The 17,994-nt window shown below is 42.2% G+C and overlaps 1 protein-coding gene across 2 annotated transcripts in view; it reads right to left on the bottom strand.

The window, feature by feature from the left end:
• The window catches only part of LOC131947106 (neurogenic locus Notch protein), a 24,763-nt gene extending 11,484 nt beyond the window's left edge, over positions 1-13,279 (bottom strand). The window contains exons 1-16 of one of the 2 annotated variants that reach the window (XM_059308198.1): positions 13,177-13,279; positions 12,297-12,369; positions 11,947-12,063; positions 11,457-11,588; positions 11,033-11,185; positions 9,183-9,290; positions 8,535-8,663; positions 7,566-7,715; positions 7,173-7,280; positions 5,283-5,411; positions 4,808-4,969; positions 4,015-4,122; positions 3,513-3,644; positions 2,202-2,351; positions 1,726-1,833; positions 1,000-1,128 (exon numbers count right to left, since the gene is read on the bottom strand). In XM_059308198.1, the coding sequence (XP_059164181.1) occupies positions 1,000-1,128; positions 1,726-1,833; positions 2,202-2,351; positions 3,513-3,644; positions 4,015-4,122; positions 4,808-4,969; positions 5,283-5,411; positions 7,173-7,280; positions 7,566-7,715; positions 8,535-8,663; positions 9,183-9,290; positions 11,033-11,185; positions 11,457-11,588; positions 11,947-12,063; positions 12,297-12,369; positions 13,177-13,179 (1,891 nt within the window). In that variant the 5' untranslated portion in view covers positions 13,180-13,279. The remainder of the gene's footprint in view (positions 1-999; positions 1,129-1,725; positions 1,834-2,201; positions 2,352-3,512; positions 3,645-4,014; positions 4,123-4,807; positions 4,970-5,282; positions 5,412-7,172; positions 7,281-7,565; positions 7,716-8,534; positions 8,664-9,182; positions 9,291-11,032; positions 11,186-11,456; positions 11,589-11,946; positions 12,064-12,296; positions 12,370-13,176) is intronic. The other variant, XM_059308199.1, reaches the window with a different exon arrangement.
• Between the last annotated feature and the right edge of the window lie 4,715 nt (positions 13,280-17,994).

Below are 17,994 nucleotides of genomic sequence, written 5' to 3'. Positions count from 1 at the left end.
CATATTGGTCTAGAACCTGTGCCACCCGCATGAGAGCGGACTACGCTACCAACTTAGCTATTTACTCGTGACGTCAAAAATGAATTTTTATACTATACTTTTGAGTCTCCGCGCATAAATCTAGATCTAAGTCTAGTAGTAGTAACTTTCAAATTAAATTTTATCTTAAATTAGCCAAACAAAGATTTATATAAAATAATTAAGGCCTGAAATAGATTCTAGATGTATTAAGGCCTGAAATAGATTCTAGATGTAGAATTTACATTAAGTCTAGATCTAGAATTTACATTGAGTCTAGTGACCTAGATCTAGGCTAGATCTAGATCTAGATCTAGGCTAGATTCATTACTTTCCTTCGACAGCTGATCTTTAGATCTAGAGAAATTTATTGTAAAACTAAATGAAAAAAGACAGTTTAAAATTGATGTAAGTGTTGGAACGTAATAAATGCAGCAAACGGACGTATTGTTAAAGTTATGACCGACAGAAAATTAGATTTAGAACGCGTTAAACTTTTGAATGGGAACACAATTTTCTTCGATAGACGCCGCCATTTTATTGTACTAAAGAGTAAACAAAAACCTGTGACGTCACTATTCCCACAAAGTTTAGTCAATGTTTTAACATTTAAAAAAAAAATGGGTTACTCTACGTATGAATAAATCAATAAATTAATTAACGTCTTTAAATAAATTTGTGATTAACAGTCTGTCTGCATTAAAAAATTATTCTCTACCTACATACTATTTTACAGCTCTCCAGATAGAGTCGAACATATCACAATACTCGATCGGACAAACAAACAAACAAAAAAATAAATATTCAAACATGTAAACAAACTTGACTTTTAGTAGTATTAAGATGTTATCTAGTAAAAAATGTATTGTGTTTATAGTCTCAAGTTGTGTTGTTAGAAGTTTGTCTTATAATGTCGTATACAACCTTATAACATTAGATCTTATAATATCTTCTACAGCCGTAAATGATGGCATGACCTACTTGTGCTGATGACCTTGGTTGAGTACAGTACGGAAGTGTCCGGCTGGACGGCCTTGACACAGGTGTACGTCTTACAGTTGTAGTCTACCTGGCCGTCTACAGGTACACAGGCGTTGTTCAGTGGACAGCCTGTGGGAGGGAGTGGCAGGGTGACAGGGGGGGGAGGGATATGGAGATAAACGTATGTGACTTTGACTTGACGTAATGTAAGCGAGATTTGATGAAATACAATGAAGTAAAATATTTTTCTAATCATTTCAGGCCTTTTAAAAAGTACAACTTGAAGATGGGTATCTTTTTAATTAGTCTAAAACCAGGACAAGATCATTAACTATAATTAGCTGCGGTCCTTGTAAGTACTTTAGTTCATAAATAGCAGGCTACTTTTTTTTTGAGAATTTAAAGTTTACGAAAACCTTTGTCCTGCATTCTTTTTGAATAAATTTATTTGATTTTAAGAAAAATTTTTTTTTTAGTTTTTAATTCTAGCACTCTGCATAAGAAATTTTTTTTAGTTTTAAATTCTAGCACTCTGCATAAGAAATTTTTTTTTAGTTTTAAATTCTAGCACTCTGCATAAAATTTTTTTTTTAAAGTTTTAAATTCTAGCACTCTGCATAAAATTTTTTTTTTTAAAGTTTTAAATTCTAGCACTCTGCATAAAATTTTTTTTTAAAAGTTTTAAATTCTAGCACTCTGCATAAGGCGATAGCCTTGACCTCTGACCTTCTGATACAAATGACGTGCTGCCGTTGTCACATCGCTTTTGGATGCAGCTGTTGACAGTAATTAGGTCACCGGTCTGATAGGTCACTCCATTGTAGCTGCACGTGCCTGCAATTTTAAAAATATCTCATAATTGGAACGTTTGGTGCACCATACTTTTTTGGTGCACCATACTTTTAGGTGCACCATACTTTTTGGTGCACCATACTTTTTGGTCACCATACTTTTTGGTGAACCATACTTTTTGGTGCACAAACTCTTTTAAGTGCACACAACTTTTTGATGCATACAACTTTTTGGTGCACCATACTTTTTGGTGCACCATACTTTTTGGTGCACCATACTTTTTTGGTGCATCATACTTTTTTTGGTGCACCATACTTTTCTCATGAAACGAATGATTTATTTAATGAACGGTTAAACAGCTAAACTTGACGAGAGCTAGGGTGAGGGGGGGGGTGTAGGGGTGAACTTACTGCTGGACTGTTGTGACGTAGACGAGCAGCTGTAGGAGGTGGAGCCGTCTGCCGCTATGGTGCAGGTGCAGTTGCTGTAGCTCTTGCCGCCAATCACCAGAGGGAAGCTCTCGCCGGGGTTGTGACATGCGCCGTTGGCGTCTTTACATCCTGGAATTGTGGGAAGATTTGTGACCTATTTAGTAGGAAGTGACGTCTTTACATCCTGGAATTGTGGGAACTCGAATTTACTTTCAGAACAGTGCACATGACATTTGAGTTTAATTCTAGAACAGTGCACATGACATTTGAGTTTAATTCTAGAACAGCGCACATGTCATTTGAGTTTAATTCTAGAACAGTGCACATGACATTTGAGTTTAATTCTAGAACAGTGCACATGACACTTGAGTTTAATTCTAGAACAGTGCACATGACATTTGAGTTTAATTCTAGAACAGTGCACATGACATTTGAGTTTAATTCTAGAACAGTGCACATGTCATTTGAGTTTAATTCTAGAACAGTGCACATGACATTTGAGTTTAATTCTAGAACAGTGCACATGTCATTTGAGTTTAATTCTAGAACAGTGCACATGACATTTGAGTTTAATTCTAGAACAGTGCACATGTCATTTGAGTTTAATTCTAGAACAGTGCACATGACATTTGAGTTTAATTCTAGAACAGTGCACATGACACTTGAGTTTAATTCTAGAACAGTGCACATGACATTTGAGTTTAATTCTAGAACAGTGCACATGACATTTGAGTTTAATTCTAGAACAGTGCACATGTCATTTGAGTTTAATTCTAGAACAGTGCACATGACATTTGAGTTTAATTCTAGAACAGTGCACATGTCATTTGAGTTTAATTCTAGAACAGTGCACATGACATTTGAGTTTAATTCTAGAACAGTGCACATGTCATTTGAGTTTAATTCTAGAACAGTGCACATGACATTTGAGTTTAATTCTAGAACAGTGCACATGACATTTGAGTTTAATTCTAGAACAGTGCACATGACATTTGAGTTGTCTACTTTATGTGATCAGATGACTGAAGTAGAGTTGTTAATGAAGTCAGATGACTGAAGTAGAGTTGTCGATGAAGTCAGATGACTGAAGTAGAGTTGTTAATGAAGTCAGATGACTGAAGTAGAGTTGTTAATGAAGTCAGATGACTGAAGTAGAGTTGTTAATGAAGTCAGATGACTGAAGTAGAGTTGTTAATGAAGTCAGATGACTGAAGTAGAGTTGTCGATGAAGTCAGATGACTGAAGTAGAGTTGTTAATGAAGTCAGATGACTGAAGTAGAGTTGACTTACTCCGGCTGACGAACTTGAGCGAGTAGAGGATGGAGCCGTCTGCCTGAGCAGCTTTGGTGCATGTGTATGTCTGGCAGTCAGTCTCCGTGCTGCCGTCTACTGGCACACAACTTCCGCTGCTTAATTGGCAGCCTTAATTAGAGTTAAAACCATGTTAAATGTCACTTTTATTGGTGTATAACATCGTTAAAAGAAATTCCTAATTAATGTTAAAACACAGTTTTAAAACATACCTTAAAATCTCCTTAAAGACGTCTAAAATTAGAGTTAAGATAATAATTTTAAAAATAATGACTTAAAAACTTCTAATCCTAGCAGTCAGCCTTGATGACTTGATGACTTACAGTCAACACGAAATCTCAAATAGTCAATAACATCAAATCTTGCTTTCATCAACTTTCATCGTGACTGATGTTTTAGAGATTGTCAAGTCAAAAAGTTGACTTTACATGTATAATTAAGTCAATCAACATTATGTCCCCAAGTACCAAAAGATGGCTACCTTCAGTCAATGAGGTAGCGACGCCGTTGTCGCAGCGTCTCTTAATGCAGGCGTTGACGGTGATGGTGTCGCCGTTTTGGTACGTCACTCCGTTGTAGAGGCAGCTGGCTGTGGGGGACAGAGGCGGGGGGGGGGGGGGGGTTGGTTAAAACAGGACGATGTGAAACTCGAGGGTTAACCCAGAACATGTTAGTAGATGTGAGGGGTGGGATAGGTTTAACTTTGCCATTTTTAAAATGGATGAAACCAGAGTCAGGAGTCACAAATTGCTGACCCTTGAGTTTTTTTTTTTAGATGACGTCAAACCCGGCCATTTCTCACAAGTTGAGTCATGGCTTCATGCAGATACTAAGTTGGTCAATTTGTTGTCATCTAATTCTAGAATCCACGACATCGTTAATTTGTTGTCATCAAATTATAGAATCCATGACAACTGCTTGACATTGACACTAAAGTTTTGTCTTGGAGCTGTCAGCGTCAACATATCACCCTGCCCACCTACTCCACTCGCCCCACCCACCTACTCCACTCGCCCCACCCACCTACTCCACTCGCCCCACCCACCTGCTCCACCCGTCCCACCCACCTACTCCACTCGCCCCACCCACCTAGTCCACTCGCCCCGCCCACTCCCTCCACTCGCCCCGCCTACCCCCTCTACTCGCCCCGCCCACTCCCTCCACTCGCCCCGCCCACATACAATGTTCCTCGTATTCAGACCGCTGGGATTTATAGAACCTGATTAGCTAATTAATTAAAATAAAATGAAGCTTGATGAAGGTGCGGAACTTACAGCTAGAAGTTTGTGACGACTGTTGTGAGCTGGACGAGCAGCTGTAGGAAGCCGTACCGTCTGCTGCCACGGAGCAGGTGCAGTTGCTGTAGCTGGTGCCGGATATGACGAGAGCGAATCTCTCACCGGGGTTGTAACATGCGCCGTTGGCGTCTTTACATCCTGGAATTGTGGGAAAGATTTTTAACTTCCCGTCTGTCGTACTACTGATGCTGACACGAACAGTTCAAGCAATAAAATGTGACAGGTTTTCAGCGAATGGGAGAGTTTGTTTAGGGGTCGTGTTTGTTAGTGCCGTGTGTAAAGACGTGGTTGTGTGTCTATGGGGGGGGGGGGGGGGGAAGAGGGTCAGGTGGTACTTACGGGTACTGCTAGGGTTGACTGAGTACAAGACAGAGGTGTGTGTGTGGGGGGGGGGGGGTACTTACGGGTACTGCTAGGGTTGACTGAGTACAAGATGTCAGATGGTACTTACGGGTACTGCTAGGGTTGACTGAGTACAAGACAGAGCCGTCAGCCTGCACGGACTTGCTGCAGGTGTACGTCCTGCAATCCTTCTCGGCACTTCCGCCCACGGTGATACATCCGGTGTCAAACAGGCAGCCTGGGCAGGTGGTTTATACAGGTGGTTTATACAGGTGGTTTTATACAGGTGGTTTTATACAGGTGGTTTTATACAGGTGCTTTTATACAGGTGGTTTTATACAGGTGGTTTTATACAGGTGGTTTTATACAGGTGGTTTTATACAGGTGGTTTTATACAGGTGGTTTTATACAGGTGGTTTTATACAGGTGGTTTTATACAGGTGGTTTTATGCAGGTGGTTTATACAGGTGGTTTTATACAGGCGGTTTATACAGGTGGTTTTATACAGGTGGTTTATACAGGTGGTTTGTGCAGGTGGTTTTATACAGGTGGTTTGTACAGGTGGTTTTATACAGGTGGTTTTATACAGGTGGTTTTATACAAGTGGATTTATACAGGTGGTTTTATACAGGTGGTTTTATACAGGTGGTTTTATAAAGGTGGTTTTATACAGGTGGTTTTATACAGGTGGTTTTATACAGGTGGTTTTATACAGGTGGTTTTATGCAGGTGGTTTATACAGGTGGTTTATACAGGTGGTTTTATACAGGTGGTTTTTATACAAGTGGTTTGTACAGGTGGTTTTATACAGTTGGTTTGTACAGGTGGTTTTATACAGGTGGTTTTATACAGGTGGTTTTTATACAAGTGGTTTTATACAGGTGGTTTTATACAGGTGGTTTTATACATGTGGTTTATACAGGTGGTTTTATACAGGTGGTTTATACAGGTGATTTTAGGCAGGTGGTTTATACAGGTGGTTTTAGGCAGGTGGTTTTAGACAGATGCTTTTAGGCAGGTGGTTTATACAGGTGGTTTTATACAGGTGGTTTTATACAGGTGGTTTTATACAGGTGGTTTATACAGGTGGTTTTAGGCAGGTGGTTTTAGGCAGGTGCTTTTAGACAGGTGCTTTTAGGCAGGTGGTTTATACAGGTGGTTTTATACAGGTGGTTTTATTAACAGGTGGTTTTATACAGGTGGTTTTACACAGGTGGTTTTATACAGGTGGTTTATACAGATGGTTTTATACAGGTGGTTTTAGACAGGTGGTTTTATACAGGTGGTTTTATACAGATGGTTTTATACAGGTGGTTTTAGACAGGTGGTTTTAGACAGGTGGTTTATATAGGTGGTATTATACAGGTGGTTTTATACAGGTGGTTTTAGACAGGTGGTTCTATACAGGTGGTTTTATACAGGTGGTTTATACAGGTGGTTTTATACAGGTGGTTTATACAGGTGGTTTTAGACAGGTGGTTTTAGACAGGTGGTTTTATACAGGTGGTTTTATACAGATGGTTTTATACAGGTGGTTTTAGACAGGTGGTTTTATACAGGTGGTTTTAGACAGGTGGTTTTATACAGATGGTTTTATACAGGTGGTTTTAGACAGGTGGTTTTAGACAGGTGGTTTATACAGGTGGTTTTATACAGGTGGTTTTATACAGGTGGTTTATACAGGTGGTTTTATACAGGTGGTTTATACAGGTGGTTTTAGACAGGTGGTTTTAGACAGGTGGTTTATACAGGTGGTTTTATACACAGGTGGTTTTATACACAGGTGGTTTTATAAAGGTGGTTGATACAAGTGATTTAAACAGGTGGTTTATACAGGTGGTTTATCACATGTGATGTGACATAAGTGGTATAACACAAGTCACGTGATTTTTTTACATTGAACTTGTCTCACGTTGGATGAGGCAGATTACAAAAAAAAAGTCACGTGACTACTGTCTATAAATAGACCTGGGCCCACAGAAAACAAAACGACCTTCACCTTCCTGTATTGTCGTGGCGGTGCCGTTGTCGCATCGTCGCTTGTTGCAGCTGTTGATGGTGATGATGTCGCCGTTTTGGTAGGTGGCGCCGTTGTACAGACAGGAGCCTAAAACACGTGACACGGCAGGTAAGTAAGTCCAGCCACGTGCGTGAGTGACACAACAGGTAAGTAATTGGATGCACGTGAAAGACGGTCAGTTTGTAGAGAGAAAGTTTGGACACATGGACATTTGTTTTGCAATTACGCACACTTGGTTTTAGTTGTTTTACATTTTCGCGTTAGAATTATCTCAACACAGCTAGTTATATTATAGCGTTAGTTATATTTATATTTTAAATTTTTATAGAGAGCGGCAGTAAGCCCATGTGACGTCAACGCCCTATGACTCACTTGACGTCTGCTGTGACGTAGACGAGCAGCTGTAGGAGGTGGAGCCGTCTGCTGCTATGGTGCAGGTGCAGTTGCTGTAGCTCTTGCCGCCAATCACCAGAGGGAAGCTCTCGCCGGGGTTGTGACATGCGCCGTTGGCGTCTTTACATCCTGGAATTGTGGGAAGATTTGTGATGTATTTAGTAGGAAGTGACGTCATTAACAGATACAATGGTAATGAAATATTGTACTAGACGTAACAAGACAATTTTATAATCGCCCAATTGCTATTTGCGGCCTTTATTGCGTAGTAAATTAACATAATGCTGATTAATAAAACACGCAATGAATGAAAAGAACAAGATGCCACACAGGTAACTGGTCAAGGAGTTTCTCAGGTGAAATATAGAGATGAGCTGACCACTGGCTACCTACTTAAGCTGTCCACTAGCTACCTACTTGAACTCACCACTGGCTACCTACTTGACCACTGGCTACCTACTTAAGCTCACCACTGGCTACCTACTTAAGATGACCACTGGTTACCTACTTAAGATGACCACTGGCTACCTACTTAAGCTCACCACTGGCTACCTACTTAAGATGACCACTGGTTACCTACTTAAGATGACCACTGGCTACCTACTTGACCACTGGCTACCTACTTGAGTTGACCACTGGCTACCTACTTAAGATGACCACTGGTTACCTACTTAAGATGACCACTGGTTACCTACTTAATCTGACCACTGGCTACCTACTTGACCACTGGCTACCTACTTGAGTTGACCACTGGCTACCTACTTAAGCTCACCACTGGCTACCTACTTAAGCTGATCACTGGCTACCTACTTGAGATGACAAAGGGCTACCTACTTCAGCTGACCACTGGCTACCTACTTGGAAGTCCACTGGTTACCTACTTGAGCTGCCCACTGGCTACCTACTTGACAACTGGCTACCTACTTAAGCTGACCACTGGCTACCTACTTGAGCTGACGACCTTGACCGCGTAGATCGTGGTGCCATCTGCCTGCGGTGTCTTGCTGCACCTGTAGCTCGTGCAGGAGACCTCGGTCGTGGTGTCCACCGCCAGACAGGCGCCGTTAAAGGAGCAGCCTGTCAGAAGGTCATCAAAAGGTCAGCAAAAGGTCATCAAAAGGTCAACATAAGGTCATCAAAAGGGCATAAAAAGGTCAACATAAGGTCATCAAAAGGTCAACATAAGGTCATCAAAAGGTCATCAGAAGGTCTCATTCTCCAACAAAACTTGACCCCCAACAAAACTTGCCCCCCCCAACAAAACTTGCCCCCCAACAAAACTTGACCCCAACAAAAACTTGCCCCCCAACAAAACTTGACCCCAACAAAAGTTGACCCCCAACAAAACTTGACCTCCAACAAAACTTGACCCCCAACAAAACTTGACCCCCAACAAAACTTGACCCCCAACAAAACTTGACCCCCAACAAAAGTTGACCCCCAACAAAACTTGACCCCCAACAAAAGTTGACCCCCAACAAAACTTGACCCCCAACAAAACTTGACCCCCAACAAAACTTGACCCCCAACAAAACTTGACCCCCAACAAAACTTGACCCCCAACAAAAGTTGACCCCACAAGAATGAGACCCTTACCATCCTGGGATGTGGTGATGACGCCGTTCTGGCAGAGTTTCTGTATGCAGGTGGTGATGACGATTGTCTGACCACTCTGGTAGGTGACGCCATTGTAGGAGCAGCTCCCTGTCAGAGGGTGGGGGGGGGGGGGGGTGAGTTAATCAGACTGGTAACTAATTAAACTGACGTCACTAGCTTACGACGTTTCTTCAGGCCAAAGCAGGCCAAAAGTTGCAAAGTTGCAAGCTGGCCAAAATTTGTTAGCAGGCCAAATATTGCAAGCTGGCCAAAAGTTGCAAGCTGGCCAAAAGTTGCAAGCTGGCCAAAAGTTGTAGCAAGCTGACCAAAAGTTGTAAGCTGGCCAAAAGTTGCAAAGTTGCAAGCTGGCAAAAATTTGCAAGCAGGCCAAAATTTGCAAACAGGCCAAAATTTGCAAGCAGGCCAAAAGTTGCAGGCAGGCCAAAAGTTGCAAGCAGGCCAAAAGTTGCAAGCAGGCCAAAAGTTGCAAGCAAGCCAAAAAATGCAAGCAGGCCAAAAGTTGCAAGCAGGCCAAAAGTTGCAAGCAGGCCAAAAGTTGCAGGCAGGCCAAAAGTTGCAAGCAGGCCAAAAGTTGCAAGCAGGCCAAAAGTTGCAAGCAGGCCAAAAGTTGCAAGCTGGCCAAAAGTTGCAAGCTGGCCAAAAGTTGTAGCAAGCTGACCAAAAGTTGTAAGCTGGCCAAAAGTTGCAAAGTTGCAAGCTGGCAAAAATTTGCAAGCAGGCAAAAATTTGCAAGCAGGCCAAAATTTGCAAACAGGCCAAAATTTGCAAGCAGGCCAAAAGTTGCAGGCAGGCCAAAAGTTGCAAGCAGGCCAAAAGTTGCAAGCAGGCCAAAAGTTGCAAGCAAGCCAAAAAATGCAAGCAGGCCAAAAGTTGCAAGCAGGCCAAAAGTTGCAAGCAGGCCAAAAGTTGCAGGCAGGCCAAAAGTTGCAAGCAGGCCAAAAGTTGCAAGCAGGCCAAAAGTTGCAAGCAGGCCAAAAGTTGCAAGCAGGCCAAAAGTTGCAGGCAGGCCAAAAGTTGTTGATGTGTTTGTCAAGGTGAGACATGAGACAAATCCTTGACAGATTGAAGTCAAAAAATCTCAAACACCTGGTGTATGGGTGAAAATCTTTAAACCGGTTAAAAAATTTGCATAAATTAATCTCCGTCTAGGAAAATGTTTTCTAACTGCTGGCTGTGTCGATTTGTTGGTAGCAGATGGTGGCTGTTTCACTTACAGCAGGGATTACCGTCCTTGAGTACATTTTACTTACCTCCCTTGTTTAATTAATTCTATTTCCTCCACATCACGTTATAGTCACAGTAACACACACACACACAACTACGCACCCCCCACACACACACGAACCCACGCACCCCCCCCCCCCACACACACCCCCACACACATACTCACACAAACACACACACACACACTCTCTCTCTCTCTCTCTCTCTCTCTCTCTCTCTCTCTCTCTCTCTCTCTCTCTCTAGCTAGAAATTCTAGTTTAACCCGGGCTCAAGTCAATAGAACGTCCCTGAGTCCACCCAGCTCTTTTGGGTACCTAACTGTTAGGGAACGTAAAAGCGGCTAGGCATAGTGCTGACCACACTATTCGTTCATATGCCGCGGTCAAAATGACCCCCCCAAACGAATGACTAATGGACTCTACACCCCACCCTCCCAAAAACTGACCAGTGGACTACCCCCCCCTATAACTGACCAGTGGACTCCCCCCCCCCCCCAAGAACTGACCAGTGGACGACATCCCCCCCCCCAAACGAATGACCAATAGACTCTACACCCCACCCCCAAAAACTGACCAGTGGACGACACCCCCTCCCCAACAACTGACCAGTCGACTGCTGTGTTGATGTACTAGAACAGGTGTACGATGCCGTCCCATCTGACGTCACGCTGCACGTGCAGGACGGGTAGGTCGTGCCGTTGTTGACCAGGGTGAACCTCTCCCCGGGGGTGAAGCAGACGCCGTTTGAGTCCCTGCATTCTGTGACGTCACGGAAACAATTGTTAGCATTGCGTCATGGGGGGGGGGGGCGTGATGTCGTTGTTGAGGGAGGGAGGGGGGCAGTGATGTTGTTGTTGAGTGAGGGAGGGGGGGGGGGCAGTGATGTTGTTGTTGAGTGAGGGAGGGGGGCAGTGATGTGGAAAATGTGTAATAAGGTTCAGTAATGACGAGAGATGAGAGGGTTCATGATCGTGACGATGGGGGCCAAGAGGGGCGTGATAGTTAGGGGGTCGAGAAAAGAACATCTTACTGGTATTGAGCAGCTGGACAGCATACGTCACGATGCCGTCACTTCCGGTTGTCTTGACGCACGTGTAAGTCCTGCACGTGCTTGAAGTGTAGTTGGCGCTCACGGCGATACACACACCGTCACGTGAGCAGCCTGCGGAGGATCGACCTTGACATTAGGACCCACGAGAACATGATATCAGCCCCACCCCCGATATTACATACCATCCTCTACAATGCTGCTGACGCCACTGTCACACCCCCCCCTACTTACCCTCCTCCACAATGCTGATGACGCCACTGTCACCCCCCCCCCCCCATTGCTTACCCTCCTCCACAATGCTGATGACGCCACTGTCACACCCCCCCCCATTGCTTACCCTCCTCCACAATGCTGATGACGCCACTGTCACACCCCCCCCCCCCTACTTACCCTCCTCCACAATGCTGATGACGCCACTTTCACCTCCCCCACAATGCTGATGACGCCACTGTCACCCCCCCCCACTTACCCTCCTCCACAATGCTGATGACGCCATTGTCACATCGCTTCTTGACGCAGCCCGACGAGTTGGGGCAGATGAAGATCTCGCCGTTCTGGTAGGTCACCCCGCCCTCGACACAGGAACCTGGACAGTCACAGACAGGAAGTTAGGGGTGGTAGACCGGAAGTTAGGGGTGGTAGACCGGAAGTTAGGTAGACCGGAAGTTTGGTAGACCGGAAGTTAGAGGTGGTAGACCGGAAGTTAGAGGTGGTAGACCAGAAGTTAGAGGTGGTAGATCGGTAGTTAGGGCAGACAGAGCGGAAAGTATGGGTGACCAGGAATTCGAGATAAAAAACCAAAGCAAAATGCATACGCACCATCCAGTGGAGCAGAGAATCCACCCGTCCACCAAGTGGCAAGCAGGAACAATATGGCGGTCTTGTATGGTGGCTGGAACAAGAAGGTCTCGTCAGTTACACGTACGTTAACGTACACACACGTACGTTAACGTACGCACACATAAGCCAAAACTTTTACCTCAGACGTACACACACGTACACACACGTACACTAACACGCTTCCTTTACAGGTGTGTTTTACACATACACACACGCCTATATAAACAGAGGTAAACTTATTCCTATCGAATAAATTTCCTTTGATTATTTGTATCACCAGACGTGTATTCAAGCGACGCGAGCGACAGCAGACGATTTTCTAGTGAGCGTCGTCTGCTCATGGCTAAATGGCGGGAAACGGAAAAACCTGGTACAGCATCAAAGATTTTGTTTTGGCACGGTCGCTATTTTGTAACGTTGAGTTACAAACGCTTTTTAAAACCCATTTTAGACTACTGATTTATTTGACAATTAAATTTGGTTTAATTAAGTCAGGATTTAAGTCTTTTAAATCACTAAAAAAGTTTTAAAATCTTTTGCCACTATAAGCTAATAGTTTAAAGTTAAAAATTAACATTTGTCTTAAAATTGCGGTACATTTTACAATTAATTAAGGCTTTAATTAAAACTTTCCATGTGCGTCTTTAAAGCAAACAGGTTTATTTGTAGGTAAAAGTCAGTCACTGCGCAGTTCATTAACTGATATTTGAAAGTTAATTAACTCCCAGAAAATAATTAAAATAATTGAGTTTATTAGCGCAAATATGCGTTCATTAATTAAATGTTAGGTCACTTGTTCAATAAAATATGAACTATATAAATCAAATGAACATAAAAAAATAGAAAAAAAAAGAAATACCATTTCGTTTGCTGTTGATACAAATTGGCAAATAAACTCGCTCTAGGGTTGGCCAGATTTTTATAGCCCCACGCGCTGCATGTCAAACAGCTCGCGGTCTGCGCGCCGACGTGTGACATGCGCAGTGCGTGTCGCAGAATCATGCGATAATCCATCAATACAAGCGGATGCCTATTTTTGTGGAAGGGGGGGGAGAGTAGGTCTTATGGGTCTGTTTAAAACAATTAACTTACTCCATGTTAACGACATCCACCTCCCACCCACCTTGTGACATCCATACACCCCCACCCCCTAAAGAAAAAGAACACAATAATATACTGTAACCAGATGCAGATTTAACCCGAGTGGGGCCCCTGAAATTGAGAAGTTTTCAAAAATTGAATTATAATACTTATAATATAACACAAACCAGAATTTGATTTCCATTCTTCCGAAGTGCGCTGAAATAAAATAAAACTGCTGTAACCAAATGATAACGATCAAATCTTACTTTTGAAGTGTCGCTTGCTGGTAAGCAGAGGCGTAGTGATGGGAGGGGGGAGGGGGGCAGGGGGGTACATATGTCCCCGGGCGCCGACCTTAGGGCGCGCCAAAATGGGTTGTAAAAACAACTTAAAATGTCATTTTAGCTGCATTTTTGCATTATAAATAGTTTGAGGGGGGTGATGCAAATCGAAAGTTTGAGGCGGAGGGGGGGGGGGGTGCAAATTGGAAATTAGCTCCCGAGGGGGCGCCAAATTGAAAGTTTGTCCCCGGGCGCCGGGAAGGGTCGCTACGCCTCTGCTGGTAAGTTATTTATAGAACAGCAACGTTCAGCTATAAATATTACTTATGCTCATAAGATTACTTTATTGCAAACCAGTCGAGAATCAACAGGCCAAACATGAAGCACTTTTAGCTCAAGTCCGACTTAAAATTTTGCGTCAGCCCGCAGCAACGTGCGGGACTGATACGCTTATACATACACATACACACCCAAACATATATATATATATATATATATATATATATATATATATATATATATATATATATATATATATATATATATATATATATATATATATAAGCAAAAAAGGGCATTGTGTTTGTTAGATTAGTTTGTTTGTTACACCTACTAGATTGTGTACTTGCAGGTAAGTTACAGGGAAATTATTCTTGGAAGTTAGCTGTTTAATCTCTTTTTAACTAGAGTCTTCTCAATAATCGAGTCTACATTAATATCGTTTAAATTAGAGTCGCCTCAATCAGAGTTTCTTCCAGGCATCTCTTTTGGGGGGGGGGTGCACCCCCCCCCCCCCCCCACAGAAGAAAGTCTATCCCCCCCCCGGAACGAAATGGAATTTATATAGAAAATATATACTTTTGACAGTGTTCGCCCCCCCCCCCTCCCGAAAATTTCAAGTGCACCCCCGGAGAAAAAAGTCTGGAAGAAACACTGGCCTCAATAATCGAGTCTACATTAAAGTATTCGCCCTTAATATCGTGAAAATTAGAGTAATCTCAATAATCGAGTCTACATTAAAGTAGTCGCCTTTAGTATCGTGTAAATGTTCCGATATCAAGTAAAGTGACAAATCTTATTTGACCTCCCCCTTATAGTTCAATTATAAACAAACTTTAGAGTGACGTTAGATAAACAGCATATGTTACCTACGGGGCATTGTATGATCTTTTAATCAGGATTAACGTGTTTTTTCTTCGGTTTAATTTGTTTCGGTTTAATTTTTGTGTGAAAATTAATTTGTTTAGAAAGGGGATTATTTAGGTAGTTATTTGACAAGTTTCAACTTTACGCGGCCTCTAGCTGTTTTAATCAACCCGAATTGCTGGACAGCTTTGTTGCCACGTACACATCAATCAATAAGCAAGGAAGTACGCATGTCTTCAAATGTAAGTGTAATCATAATTTTTTTTTCAGAAAGCGTTTTGTAGTTGTAATCAAATTTAGCCCACACGTTTTAGTACCACCGCTAGCTAACCTGACTTTAAATAAAGCAGGAGTGATGGCCCCCTAAACTTGCTCGTATATTCTTCATATCACCAAGGGAGATAACATGTCTAGTGCGATCGGGATATCGAAATGTTTTTTTTTTTTTTAAATATTTTTAAAAACTCAAAAAAGAAGTGTGCGCCAAATGAACGCATGCAATTAGGGGTCGGCGTGGTCGAGTCGGTAAAGCTCATGGTTGCTAAAACCGAAAAGTCTCGAGATTGAGGCTCGTTAGCTGGGGACAGCCACTCTTCTATGAGAGACAACTCCAAAATCAAACAGTTTGTTCATGGTTGGACAAATCCAAGTCTACTCATCTTCCAGCCCTACCAAGCCATCCAACCCACCAACCCTATCAAGCCCCCCCCCCAACCCTACCAAGCCATCCAACCTACCAACCCTACCAAGCCCCCCCCCCCCCCCACCAACCTTCCAAGTACACCAACCCATCAACCCTACCAAGCCCACCAAGCTTACCAACCCTACCAACCTACAAACTTGAAACCCCACTTTCACATGTCAACTTTGATAGCAGCTATTTTGTAAGGCGTGCTTTACAGAATTGTAAATGTCACACGCTTGTACAAGGTCTGATAACATTCGGGATCAAAATAAAAATACAACGCTAGTTTTTTTTCTTTACTAAACCTTTTGTTTACACCGCCATAGCCCTAAATAATTTTTTAGGGCAATTTCTATTCTGGAGAATTGCGTTTATTAACCCGTCATTTCTGGATGTATGAATGTATGAATGAATGGATGGATGGATGGATGGATGTATGTGTGTCCGCAGCTTTAAGTCGTATCTCCTCCTCAACGAAGCAATATTGATGACTAGTTCCAAAAGCAATTACGTTAAGCAAGTTACGAGTATGAACATAGGCCATAAAAATTCCGGGTTTCTTTCATGGATTTCCCGGAAAAGCCAAAAAAACCTCCAAAAAAAAGCAGTTTTTGGCCCATATCTCGGCAGCCAGACCACCTAGCGACTTGAAACATGTACCAATCGATTCCTGCCATTATTTAGAACAATATTGCCGAAGAAAGTTTTCAAAAATATCCTTTCGTTCGGTCACAAATTTTTTTTTGAGTTAATCAAAATTTGGACCGAATTAGTAGGCATTTTATGCAACCACACCACACGCGTCATCACGTTCAATAGCTGCGCCATCACGTTCAATGGCTGCGACGTCACGTTCGGTAGCTGGGCGCGCAATGGTTTTTAGTCATGTTACTCTATTGTAAATAAATCATGTAAAATACTGAATTTTTTTAAAATAAAAAACGTTTTAATAACTAACCAATGGTTTTACTAACCCTGCTCTTGATTTACGCTACGACAGAGCTATCTTTAGATAACACAAGGAAATTGCGCTAAAATTGTCACTAGACTTTTTTAAATTACTTGTTTTCTTTACTAAACCTTTTGTTTACACCGCCATAGCCCTAAATATTTTTTTCTTACGATCTTGTTCACTTGCTCACACGCCAGCTAATCCAGACATGTTCGTAAATCAGTGTTTCTCTCAGGCATCTCTTTGGTGCCCCCCCCCCCCTCTCCACCCCCCTCCCCCGAACGTAATTTAATTTATATATAAAATATATCTTTCGAAGTGTCTCCTCGGAATAAGATTTTTCGGCAAAAGATAGTTCTGCGCATGCGCAGTGACCTATGGCTAGGGTTAGGGCTAGAATGATAGGATTAGGGCTAGGGTTAGGATTAGGGATAGGGTTAGGTTATCTTTTTATCCATGTCGTCCCCCCCGTCCCCCCCCCCCCCCCCCCCGAAAGGTTTCAAGTGCCCTCCCCCCTCTGCACCCGGATGAAAAAGTCTTAAAGAAACACTGTACTGAAATTATCAACCTTACGTTTTTCAAAAATTTATATTTGACTACTTCGCTCTTAATACACACATTCTTTCATTTTCGTACGTTAGTTACACCATTACCTTTGACCCGAAGGTTAGGTCACAATGGATGCTAAAAATAAAGTTAAAAATATTGGTAAAGCATTTTAGACAGATTACCCCACCATTGAAAACCTGGTATCGTTTTTAATTTAAATTAAGTAGATCTAGTAAGTACTAAGTAGATCTAAATCTAGATCTAGATTTAGATCTAGATCTAGAATCTAGATCTAGATACTACTGATACTTAGGACCTAAATAGAAAATTTAATATAAAATTTAGGCCCTAGTGGCTATCATCTAGACTAGATCTAGATTTCTAGATCTAGATTAGAATTAGATCTAGATTGGTAATCTATCGTTTTAGTTAGATCTACCTAGATTTAGTTTTAGTAAGTTAGTTAGGTACGTAAAATCGGCCGAGGCTGGTAATGTGCGAGAAAGGTGGCTCATGGCTTTAATACAAGTATATAGATCTAGATATCTAGATCTAGGCCTATAGGGCGATAGGCCCTATTAATATTATTATATTTTTGTGTCGAATATAATAGGATTGCACAATAAACCAAAAGCAATGGGAGAATGTTTACACCGGTGTCTGATAATGGAATCTTCTTTAAAAAAGGGGTGTTAAGTTACTGGTAGTTAACTAAATACACACATGGCTGGCTAATGTCAATGCTAACCCTGTCCCTAACCCCAACCCTGGTCCAACCACACGCCAAACCCTAATTTCTAACCATAAAATTAGTCGGGATTACAATACTACTAACAACCCAACACCCCTATTTTAAAGATGATTCCATTATCGGACACTGGTATCTATAATCATCCCAGCTGTGTTTGCTAGAAAGATTTGCCATATAATTATATTAATACAGCTGCCATCTGTAAATTAGAGTGGTTTCCCCTGAATCTC

Source organism: Physella acuta, unplaced genomic scaffold (assembly GCF_028476545.2).
Source record: "Physella acuta isolate Inbredline_101_S28 unplaced genomic scaffold, ASM2847654v3 ptg000582l, whole genome shotgun sequence".
Lineage (NCBI taxonomy): Eukaryota > Metazoa > Mollusca > Gastropoda > Physidae > Physella > Physella acuta.
Note: the sequence above shows the minus strand (reverse complement) of the source record. Positions and strands in the feature narration are given on the sequence as shown.